Below are 12,673 nucleotides of genomic sequence, written 5' to 3' on the forward strand. Positions count from 1 at the left end.
TATATATATAAATTAAAACGTCCTTCCGAAGCGGGCGACGGGACTTCACTTCCGGCGACCGACATCTTCTTACGGGCGACACCCAACTTCAAACTTTCTTTTGCTGTCGACACCCCAGTGAAGATCAAAGCTATTATGACATAGCCTAAACCCCAATCATTCACTCAAGTACTTCTCCTTCATGGTTTGAATTTTTCTACAAGAGATTTATCAAAAATTTCAGCTCAATTGCAGCACTCTTGATGAAGCTTTTCAAGGGTACAAATTATTTTTTATGCTATGAAGAAATAGATAAACTAAGACCCTTGTTCTAACACTTTCAAATTTTGGCCAAGTATCTGAGGTGGAGTGTGATGTCTTCAATGTGAGAATTGAAGCTATGCTGAGTCAAGGGGGACAACAATGGAAAGCTGAATAATTCTAGGAAAAAGTACTATCTATAACAAACAGTCTTATGTCATTGTGAGCGCCCTCAATAACTGGAGCTATTATATGTTGACAAATGAGTTCTCCCTACATTAATCATAAGGCTTTATGATTCCTGAATGGTCAACGTAAGCTGAAAAGCAAGCATGCCCCTTGGGTTGAGTTCCTGTACCCTATTCACATTATGCTCAAGTAAAAGAACAATAAATCAGAATAAATTAGCAGTTGTGGTGAGCCGCAACTATTTATTAATCACTATTATGTAAATCAAGGTACTTGGTTTTGAAGTGCTAAGAGATGTGTATGCCACTAACAAGGATTTTCAGGAGATTTGTGTTCATTGTCAAGATTGATTGTACTAATAGTTTCACATATCATAAAGATACTTATTCTTTTAGAAAAGATTATGCATTCCCAGGAGTTCTCTTAGAGAGTTTATTTTATATGTGTCACAATACAGAAATGACCAGACACTTTGACAAGGACTATATTACTTCTTTAGTGAAATAGACTTTTTACTGACCGAAATCAATATGAGATGTGGAGTGAAATATCAGACAGTGTACAATATGTCATTTGGCTAAAAATTGAGGACTAAATATAGGTCTACCCACTCCCCTTCCTGTTCCAAAGTTGTCATTGTGGTGGGTTTACCCCCGGACACAATGCATAAAAGACTCAATTATGGTCTTAGTAGACCACTTCTCCAAGATATAACACTTTATATTCTACCACAAGACAGAATGCATCACAAATTGCAAGCTTGTATTTAAAAAAATAATTCATGTGCATGATGTACCCAAAACCATCACTTCAGACAAGAATGTAAAATTTTTTAGTCGCTTTTGGAGAACTTTATGGGATAAGTTAGGTACAAAGCTACAGTTAAGTTCAACAGCAAACCCAATAGTCATATAGAGGTGGTGAATTATAGTATGGAAAATCTTCTCAAGTGCTTTGCTGGAAAATACAATAGGCAATGGGATTTGGTGCTTGCTCAGGTTGAATTTGCCTACAATCAGTCCACCAGCATAGTCTCTTTGAGATTATGTATGGAAGGAATCTCCTTATACCGTTGGAGTTAGTGACGGTACATACTACCAAGGTTAACATTGATGCACACACTAAAGTCAAGGAAATTTAGATTGTGCATGAACAAATTAAAGAGAAAATTGTTAGGCAGCAAGTCCAGAAAAGCTAAGTCTTTTTAAGGAGGGTGGTATGAATTAGATATAAGAAAGAAAGAATTCCTGTAGGTTCTTTTGGGAAGTTCAAGCCCATAATAGCGGCCATTGAAGATTATCAAGAAGATAAATGACAATACATACATGAATGAGACTTGTGGCACTATAATATTTTTGTGATCTTTAATGTAGTTGATTTGTCATCGTACGATGAGAATTCTGGTACATACAAAAAAAGAAGATGAAGTTTTTCCTAATTGGGGAGAGTAACATATCCTGCAATCCTATAATTGCGGGATTGAAGTGGGATAGGGTCCCATCTCATGAAATGAAATTTCTACCGGCCCTTTGCTGCTCTAGCCAATTTGAAGAAATTTTACTATTATTTTAATATTATTTTAATTAGAATTAGGTTTATACTGCACGAAAACTTTTTCTAAGTTGCAATGTTCTGATTTTGGAGATTTTTGATTGGTTTATGTTATTTGAGAATTTTACTCCCTCATTTCTCCTAATTTCATAGTTGTAGCATATTTTTCTTTTAAGTGGTAAATATGTATCTGTGGTAGAATCTCCCCATCATCCGTACTTCACCGTTTTGTTGTTTTCCTCACTGCTTTCAAGTCGGACAACCGACAAACTGCTGTTCTGATGTCCAGTTTGTTGTCCAACAATAGTTTTTTGCTGTCCGCAACTGTCGTCGTCATTTTCACTTCTGCTCCTCATCTTACAACCTCCAAATCCATCTCCTAGCCCTCCCACACTGACTAGTTTCCCTAGTTCGGCATCAGAACCCTTTGCGGTCCATAGAATTCAACTTTATGATGATACAAAGCACTTCATTCTAAAGGAGCCTATGCCAACTCAATCCTTCAAAGTTGTTGCACCATTTCTGAAACCGAGAACACAATCTTAATGGAAGTTAAAGCAAAAATGGAAATAAAAAAATAGATCAAGCCCTCCGAAAGCTACTAGTGCTTATGTCAAAGTCAAAGTGGAGAGTCCACAGAATAAAGTGACACAGAACAAGAGGATATTGCCCCTCTCAATTCCAAGAATAAATGCAAAACTCCCTGCAAAAAAATAAACAAAGAACGTAGTTCATAATCAAATGTGGCCCTATGACTTTATCTTTTAAAAAAAGAAAATGTTTCCTTAATGAGGGTGACCAACTCCTTAGTTTTAAAGCAAGAATTGGTTGTCATTCCGATCTCTCCTAAGCATTATAAAAAGCCTGCCATAATATCGAGGAGTTGAGTAATCAAGATTTTTTTTAACAAATCCAGGGAATTCCAGGGTTAAAATTTTAATTGTGAAAAAATTATTACCCTATGGCCTTCCTAGTAAAAAACTAACAAGCATCATGCATTTCTCCACATTCAAAGTAGACAGCTATAAATGCTCGCCTCCTATTACCAAAAGACCTTAGCTTAGGTGGTATGCCCATAATAGACACTAACGTAAGGGTCTCAGAATCCAATCTAAGTAGGCATGGCTATGATGAATTTCTCCAAAAGCAGAGTAAATTTATGATTTGTAATTAGCCTCGTACCCATCTTAGATCTGTATTTACTTTAAGCTCACCTTATATTTATACTATCTTCAGGCCTACCAGATGAAAATATGAGATAAATTTTGATACTTAAAAAAAATTGCTTGCCTGCTGCTCAAGTTTGAAAAGATGCCGATTGAAGTATTGTTGCAGCCATTCATTAGTATAATTTATACAAAGCTGTTCAAAGCCGTTATTCTGCAACAAAATATAAGCCTAATAAGCAAGTTTTATACAAAATGAAAAAGAATATAATCATCAAGAGATTACAGATAACACGCACATGAAATGATTCAAACCCGTAAATATCTAGAATACTAATGCATCGTCCAGTACGCCTTTTTCCAGGTTCAAGTGAGTTGTTGATTTGCTCAACCAGCCACTCAAACAAGCAATCATAAATTAATTTTGCTAATGCATCACGAGTGGCAATGGCCTGCAGAAAATTATTGTACAAATAAAAAGTTAAGCACGAGAAGATCATGAAATAAAAAAGATGATTTGTCCTATAATGTCGAAGTTCTTCATATTTTGGGCTCCCAAAAAAAAAAGTAATGAACAAATTTATACTGTATAACCAATAACAAAACCTGTTGTAATGTCAATCTTTGGACAATGCTAATATTCCCTGCTTGAATTGTATGAGTTGATAAAGCTAGCATGAGGTCATCAACTTCACAGCCCATCAACTTAGCTGCACTTGTTACACCTGTAAGAAAATTCAAAGTTGTAAATATCGTAAGACTAAACACCAAAATAGGCGCCCATTCATTCGTGTGTAGAAAACTCAGTCCCAAATTATTACATTTTTTCAATTTAGCCCAAGAAAAAACAGGTTAGATCAATTTTGTATGGGCAAGAAATTAAATTGGAAAGATGTGATACTCAGAGACAAAATTGGAGACGTAAATAGTTGAGGGATTGCTTTCAAGTTTAGCCCTTAATATCATGTCCCAACTCCGAGCACAAAATACATAGGTAAAGCCCAAGGAAAAGTATAAAAACTACTATTATGGAGATGCTCCTAAAGTGCTAATAAAATATAACCTGTATATAAAGGCTTGCAACATCCAATTAGTACAAGAACCATGACTGAAAGCTAACTTAGGATTATAGAGATAGTCACTAAACTTTAATAAATGATAAAAAAGTCTTGCAACTTCTTTTAACTATTCCTAGTACCATGATTGAAAGCTAACATAGAACTAAGAAAATAATCATTGAACTTTAATAAATGATAATCTGCATGCAAATGCTTACACTTAAATGTTACTAGAACCAGATTAAAAGTTAGTTGGTCATACCTAAGTTTAAATTTAAGCAAAAAAAATCATATTTAAAGCCCCTTCTGAGTTACTCAGCTTTTAAGGAACCAAAAATATGAGTATATGATTAAAATAATTCTTAGACTATTTAGTTGTAAACATTTTAGCCCTGGAATTAATTTTTAACCCAGTTTGGTTCCTCAATTTATCAAAACATGACTCTTTTGTTCCTTTTATTATAGTATATTAGCGGTTTAGAATTAATGAAAATGGGTCGCAACTAAAGGTGTGAACGAGTCAAATCGAGCTCAAGTCACCTTCAACTTGAGCTTGAGCTTAAGCTTGTGCTTGACTAATTAATCAAATTCGAGCTCGAGCTCAATTCTACGAGTTTGAGCCAGCTCACAAGTCGGCTTGTTTATTATGAAAGAGAAAATCAATATTAATTCAAGTCAATTGTATAATAAAATAACACATAGAATGAGCATTTAAGAGATAAGATAATAAATCACTTGATATAAAAACTAAAATATCAACTTTTAAATATTTTTAAGAATTTAAAGAAAAAGTTTTGAATTTTAATATGTTTTTAGTATATTTAATGCTTAATTGCGGTTTAGACAAGCCGACTCACGAGCTAACAATTCAAGCCAGGGTTGTCTTGAATATGGCTTGTTAGCTTATCGAGCTCAGTTGGCAAGCCACTTATCGAGCCATGCCTAAGCCAGCTCATGAGTTAGCTTGGCTCAGTTACACCCCTAATCACAAAGAGTCTTTAGCTATGGGCCCTATCAACCTTCAACGATTTATGAGATACAGTCATTGCAAGGTAAAATCCCAATCAGCAATTTGTTTAAACTAAATTCAAATTTATTTAAATTCATCAATTAAACGAACTGATTATTGCTATAATGTTGATTTAAGGAGGTGAACTCGTGGCGAGCCTAAAGAAAATCATCGCGATGCAAAATTAAGAAGAATAAATTTCTATAAGATTTTTTTTATATATTTCTATAGGATTAATATGTGGTATATATTGATATGAATTTGCATTTAATTTTTTTTTATATTGCATATTGTGGAATACCTACATATCTTGTAGAAATGAAAACTTGAGCAAATCCTACTAATTTTACTAATTTTTTATTATATTTGTGGACATATACATTAGGCAAATTATTTGCAGGTACACTCATATAATTGTGAATGCATATGAGAAGAGATTTTTAACATATAAAATAATCAAAAAAATGTCACAAGTGTTGTGATAAATAGACTATTGTACATATAACCTGCACGGGTAAAAATGATAGAAAAATTATAGAATTCTCGACTCTTGATTGAGATTAGAAAGGATATTTATGTATTAGAGGGTTGTTAATAATTGTTATATTAGGAGAAGACCAAGCATTATCAGTGGTTGCTATAAACGACAGATTAGGTGATTACCTAAATAAAAGAATTAAGTCAAAATCTATACAAGTACAAGTGATATTCATGTGACGATAGAGCATAAATAAAGTAAAGAAATTGATGTTATTGTGCAAAAGATTCATTGAAATATGTGCATATTACAATTTGTTACTACCTATTTTTATGTCATTCTTCATATATTTCATGTGATCAAAACATGTTTATTTTGTACTATAGTCAATCATACTAGTCAATGGTTAAGCATACACAATATTTTTTTCTATCTATTGAATCTCTTAGCACTAATTATTTTATTGAGCTTGTAAATTATTACAGTATGTTATTGATTTTCAAAGAGGGGTAAGAAGCATCAGGGGAATTATCGAGGTAAGCCTTTGTACAACTTTTGAATTGTGAGGATTTGGAAGTGTCATGAATATTTTGGGATATGTATATCTAAATGTTTGATGTTTAGTAACTCTGATTATGTTTTGTGAAATTATTATGCATGTTTTCTTATTTTGAGAATGTGAATGAATACTAAATTGAATAATTTCTATTTGTGATTATAGTGAGACTAATTCACCGATCACTGAATCCTGAATAGTATGAGTTAGACTTAAGTGTTTGTAGGAAATATGTCTGACTGAGTCGTCTATCCCGGTTGCACAATTGCTTGACTCTAAGAGAAGGATTGGGGGGGGAGGGGTGGAAGTAAATTAAAAGAAGTAAAAGTAAATATAGATTCCTATGTTTATTTCAATTTAAAATGCGACTCCCATTACACCAAATACAGTTTTGGCAATTCCTCCCAAATATTTGAGCAAAGCAAAATAATCAAAGTAGTCACATTGAAGGCTTACTAAAATATCAACTAATTCACAAGATATGAAACATGAGGTGGGACCAATGAAAGTAAATATTTAGTACCATCATCGGGAAGGACTCGGACTTCTTCCTCATTGTCAATTATTTCAAACTTCACATTACCAAGCCACAATATTGCTGCAATCATTGCAAATGCAGCCTCCTGATCCTCCTTGCAGATTTGAACAGCGTCAAATGCTTCCTGCAAATTAAAAATGGATAACTATCAAAGATCGTTAATGACTTTTAAATCCAAAACAAAGAAAAAGTAAAGTGCCAAAATAGTTACATGGTCATTTAAGTCATAAAGATTATAAAAATTATCAAATTAGCCCCAGACTATTTTAATATAAGCTGAAATAGCCCGCAGGAAGGACTATTTTAGCCCCCGTTAAAGTAGTCTGGAGCTAAATTGACACTTTTTCTATAATTTGGGGCTAAAATGATCCCCGACAAAAAGTCGGGGGACTATTTTGACATTTTTCTCCAAGTAAAAAGAACAAATAGAATCACAGTAGCATATACAGAAGATACCATCAGCACATGAAACATTTTCGCATCATCAACTTCGGAAATACTTAAACAGTCACTTTGATTTAAATATTCATATTCAAGTGCAGACTTCAGGTTGAACTTATCTGATAAAAACATTAGCTCAATAAGGAAATCCATTGCTGAATAAAAAATCACATGTACATAGATAAAGATTGACAAACTCTAGCAGCTACCTCTAAGAACTAAGGGAGCTCCTCCACATAGCTGGTAGAAAATATGGTATGATCTTTCACCATTTGCACTGCGAACCACCCTAGACTGCCATGCAAAAACAGAAGTCTCAAAAACAACTAAACGAATGGTGAAAGGGTTGAAATGGTATTAGAAGTACCTTTTCAAGTAAAACTGCCCAGTAGAATGAGAGTTAAAGCAGCATGACAAAAAAGAAGGAACAAATGCAATTCAGATGATTAAAAGGTAATAAATACGCAAGAAGCAAATAAACTACAGAAATAACAAATCGCTGACACAACTTTGCTTACAGGTTTGCATTTTAGCCCCACAAATTGTTCCAGTTTTGCTAAATTGCATCTCAATCAGCTTACCCTGCATTAAAAGCAGTAGCAAATAGCCTAGATGAAATTAACAGTATATTAAATAAAGAACAGAGAGGAGAAGGACAGAAAAAACTCACAAATCTACTGGAATTGTCATTTTTTGAAGTTTTGGCATTCCCAAATGCTTCCAGAATGAGATTTGCATGCAAAATTTTACGTTCTATCCCACTGTCACCTCCAAGGGAAGCCAAATACTGCATCGTTATTTTTGCTGTTTCAGTCTTACCTGCTCCGCTTTCACCGCTGCCACGCAAGTAATATGTTGAAATCCATAAAAATGTCACCTATGAACCATAAAACAATAAATAGCACAAAAGACAAGACAGAACTTTGTAATGCATTTTAAAGATAGAAATATTTACCTTATGACAACAGCTTGGTTTAGTCCATCTGTTCCGAAGAAAAAAAAAATATTTTGAAACATGAGCATATTATTCAAATCCATAATGAAATGCACTGATAGAGAAAACATAAGATGAGTACACCAGTTTATAATGAAGAAAGAACAATACTAGAGTAAGCTGTCACAATAGTACCCTAAGCATTTACATGCGGCTATTTTAGTCCCAGAGTCTATAATAGTGTCAAATTAGTCCATAGTCTCTTTCAATATGGGTTAAAATAGTCTCAATAGAAAATTACTTTAGACTCCGTTTAAAGATTCAATGACTAAATTGGCACTTTTCTAGACTCTGGAACTAAAATGGAACACTACAAAAATCAGGGGACTATTTTGACACTTTTCCCGACAACAATATCATACACACCTCTCATCAATCCACTGAAAGCAGCATCTGCAACAGCATAGACATGTGGAGAATGAAGAGTTTTATGCCTATAGGCTCCAATGAAGTCATTGCCATAAAGATGAACCCTTTTCAAGGGATTTACTGCAACTAAAACAGGTCCTGCTTTTGTCTGCCAAAGAAGTTGAAGACCACAAGATATGAGTAAAACGTCCATATCGTGGAGGAGAAATAACAAAGAGTAAAACCTATTTAAAACGCAACATACATAAATCAAATCATTGCTAAATCTACACTTGAGGCTGTGGAGAAGAGAGGGTTCATTCAAATAACTGAGCTGTATTAGGTCCTCCGTTCCATCAAGGATATTTGGATTTGCCGGTAATAAACTTTCTACATGCACAGTTGACATCTGAACAATATAATGGCCATTAGTGCAAAAGAACATGAACCTTACTATTGATCCGGGGTAAAAATAAGGGAATTTTACATACATAGCACCAATTCTTATCTATTTATATATATCACACCTAAAATTTCATATTTACATGCATAGCACTTTGTTGTTTTAAACCTATGCGTGAAAAGATGTATTTCACTTTAAAAAAAATAGTAATAGTATTAATTTTTGATGTGATGTTAAAGATTTGAGTGCTAATTGTGTTAATATGAAGGTTTAGGTGTGAGACAAGTGAACATATAAGAATTGTGAGGTACGTAATGTAACTGCCTCTAACAATAAATATAAGAGATGTCTCACTTTGCCACCGGAAAGAAAAATTTTTGCATGCTGTCCTGACAGAGATTGGACATTACCCTGCTCCCAGCCAGAATCTAGAAATGGACACCAAACACGAAGATTCTGCAAAAAGAGGTGTGACATTCCCACGAGCATACCAAGCACTTTGACAGTGATAAACAATATTTAAAAGAACAAGCATGCAAATAACTGATTCATAAACATAAGTGAAATTTATGACCAGAAAAGAGCACACAGGCAAAAGCACGCTAATAACTTAATCTAGATTGCCATCAAGAAGTAAAAAATATGTAAACAAACGTATATAGAACAAACAATAGGAAAAAACGTATAAATTTATAAAGGCGAATATGAGCACAGTATACTATGAGGAAAAAATAAATAAATAAAAATAACTTACAGCCTCAATAGCTGACCCAAAGAACAATAGTGAAGAATAAGCATACAAGGAGCAGGGTATCGGTAATTTGTTAAAAATAAACAATTAAGAAAATGACATTGATTATGACAATTAGAGTACAAATCCATTAAAAATATCAAGTGTGAGGTTTTAGAACTCCTACAAAAGAGAACTATGATGCTGAAGGCAGGATTTATTTCGTTAAGTTGTTTTTCTGGGTACTAGAAGAACAAACTTGCCAGGACCAGGGAGGCAAATTAAGCCCAATTGGTGATGCGGACAGTCCTGGACCCTGAACCAGAGGGGTCATCCGGCCTCTCCTATCGACCAAGGGTTGTGGCCAATAGGAGTGGGGTCCCCCTTTAGTTACCTAGTATTATATATATATATATGCTGTTTCTTCATATTTAAGTCAGTTTTTGATGAATTTTCTATCGGTACAGCCGTCCTCTCCAAGTCTTCCCTTCTAGAGTTGTATCCAAGGGCGAGTGGTGCTCCTCATTCCGAGGTGGTGATCATCCTCGACTTTCCCATCCTCCGCAATTTTCTCTCTACCCGCTGTCGCCGTAACTGCTGCAGCCACCCCAAAGACAAAATTTGTGCTGTCTCCTGCAGGCCTCAAATCTCCCACCTGCTCTTCCAGCCATCCCCTCCCCATCCACATCCACATCCCAGCTGCAACTCCGCCATGCCACCTGCGGTCACCTACTGCAGCCATACCTTTCACCCTCCAATCTCCAAGCCGCAATCCATACCATATGGCTTTTGTCATTCTCCAACCATCCCAATTGCAGGCTACCTTCCTTCCCCTACAGCCCACCTCCAATGCCTGCCAACCACTTCCAGCCTTTCCTATCTAGCCCCTAACCGCGGCACCACCACCATCCTATTTTAAGTTTGTATCAAGTCTTTTGTTATTTTATAGTTCTGTGAGTCTTGGTTGTAATCCCTAATTGATTTCAGTAATAAAAGTTGTATTTTCTGTTGTTGTTTTGTTAACTCTAGTATCATTTGATATCAGAGTTAGCCTAGCCCTAGCCTTATCCTAAAATTTCTAGCATCCACCACTACCCCACCCCATCTTCACCCAAAATTTTGTTTTCATATCCCACATCACCACTACACAACTCATTCCACCAACTTACAACCAAAACATAATTATGCCGCTGAGGAGGCAATTGCCGAAACATGATCAGGAGTTTACCATGGAAGAGTTATAGCGACAGCTTTGCCAAGTATTACAACGACTTGATGACATTGAGGAAAGGACCCATGAAAAGTTATCAGCGAGCGTGGTAGCGTGATCCGAAGAAGAGAGGAAAGAATACATGAATCCCTAATGTAATATAATGATGAAATGCTTGTTGGATAACGCAGAGAGAAGTGTCTATTAAAGGATACAGAGGTTCAAGAGTAAAAGTGGGTCTACTATATTTCAAGAGAAGAATGAATACAGATGATTTTGTTGAATGGATGCAGACCGTCAAGAAGATTTTTGAATACAAAGAAGTGTCAAATGACCGGAAGGTGAAACTAATTGTTATCAAGTTGAAGAGTGCCTTTTCGTGATCGGAGAACTTGAAGAGAGAAATAGAGAGGGAAGTAGCACGATTACTTCTTGGGAAAATATGAAGAAAGAGTTGCAGCGACAACACCTACCCCCACACTACCGTCAAGATCTTTTCTTGAGGCTCCACTACCTAGAGAAGAGAAACCTATTAGTTGAGGAGTACACAACAAAGTTTACATAGTTCAAGCTCAATTGTGATTTGGCAGAGCCAGGGGAGCACATAATTGTCAAATACTTGGGAGGCTTGAAGCTCGCCATCGATAACATGTTCCAGGTACAACCTAACTGATTTTTGGTGGCGTTCAAACCTTAACATTGACGATGGGAGAGGCAACAGAAGCAGATCATACACACCGCAATTCGGTAGGAATACAACTTAGGGAGTTGAGAAGACTGGCCGGAAGAAGCACAAAGTCACTTTGAGTGAAAAGAAATTTGAGAAGAGTAGCACGCCCACTAATAGTCCCAGCCATAAAATGCTTCAGATGTCATAAATTTGGGCACATCACCTTAATTGCCGACGAGCCAAGTTTTTTCCTTCACCGGACCAAGATTCAGCAGAAGAACATAGTGAGGAGAACCAGTTTCCACCAAATGAGGGGGAGATGCTTGTGGTTCTACGGGTACTTTAGACTGAGACAACAAGGGAGAAGCAATAGCTTCACCACGACAAATTATAAACTCGTTGCACTGTGAAAAGAAATATATGCAACATCATCATAGATGGAGGTAGCAGCAAGAATATGGCATCTACACAGGTTGTAGACAAGTAGAGCTTCGAGACTCAGAGGCATTCCCAACTGTATTCTTTGATGTGGTTAAAGGAAAAAAAGAGATGTTCGGTGGAGTTTTCCATTGAAAATCAGCAACAGGATCAGGTGTGGTTCGACGTGGTGCTCACAGTTGACTGAGACATCTTCTTAGGGAGATCATGATAGTTTAACCAAAGGACTCAGCATGACGGGTACAGGTACAACTATTCATTCATCAAGGATGGAAAGCGCGTCATTATCTTACCTTCTGCAGAGTTTGATATTACAAATTCTCTTGCCAGCAAAGAAGCTTCAAATGAATTCGTTTTGGTGATGACAGAGGATAGCAAGACAGTGGCGCCAATTTCCGACACTAAACAACCACTACAGAGAGAGTTTCAGTACATCCTGATTAATAACTTGTCATCATAGACGCCACCATTAGAGCAAGTTCAAACTGTTATCACATCAAACAAGGATAAGCCAACATGGGGCTATCTTTGGAAGACACTGCAAAACGCACATGGCACAAAGTTCAAGTTCAGTTCAACATTATACCCTCGTATGGTTGGATCGATGTGGATGGTTGCTCGAAATTGGAGAAGACTCGGATGTTTTGGGGAGGC

General features: G+C 35.9%; 1 protein-coding gene across 2 annotated transcripts in view; it reads right to left on the reverse strand.

Moving 5' to 3' along the window:
- LOC110018047 (myosin-2-like) overlaps nucleotides 1-12,673 on the reverse strand; it is a 90,173-nt gene that overhangs the window by 48,650 nt on the left and 28,850 nt on the right. For both annotated transcript variants that reach the window (XM_020715273.1, XM_020715272.1), the window contains exons 2-14: nucleotides 9,326-9,427; nucleotides 8,834-8,977; nucleotides 8,587-8,737; nucleotides 8,182-8,209; nucleotides 7,897-8,062; nucleotides 7,745-7,808; nucleotides 7,594-7,607; nucleotides 7,436-7,520; nucleotides 7,242-7,345; nucleotides 6,771-6,909; nucleotides 3,753-3,871; nucleotides 3,446-3,598; nucleotides 3,271-3,360 (exon numbers count right to left, since the gene is read on the reverse strand). In XM_020715273.1, coding sequence (XP_020570932.1) covers nucleotides 3,271-3,360; nucleotides 3,446-3,598; nucleotides 3,753-3,871; nucleotides 6,771-6,909; nucleotides 7,242-7,345; nucleotides 7,436-7,520; nucleotides 7,594-7,607; nucleotides 7,745-7,808; nucleotides 7,897-8,062; nucleotides 8,182-8,209; nucleotides 8,587-8,737; nucleotides 8,834-8,977; nucleotides 9,326-9,427 — 1,359 coding nt within the window. The remainder of the gene's footprint in view (nucleotides 1-3,270; nucleotides 3,361-3,445; nucleotides 3,599-3,752; nucleotides 3,872-6,770; nucleotides 6,910-7,241; nucleotides 7,346-7,435; nucleotides 7,521-7,593; nucleotides 7,608-7,744; nucleotides 7,809-7,896; nucleotides 8,063-8,181; nucleotides 8,210-8,586; nucleotides 8,738-8,833; nucleotides 8,978-9,325; nucleotides 9,428-12,673) is intronic.

The sequence above is a fragment of the Phalaenopsis equestris genome, unplaced genomic scaffold, assembly GCF_001263595.1.
Source record: "Phalaenopsis equestris unplaced genomic scaffold, ASM126359v1 Scaffold000002, whole genome shotgun sequence".
Lineage (NCBI taxonomy): Eukaryota > Viridiplantae > Streptophyta > Magnoliopsida > Asparagales > Orchidaceae > Phalaenopsis > Phalaenopsis equestris.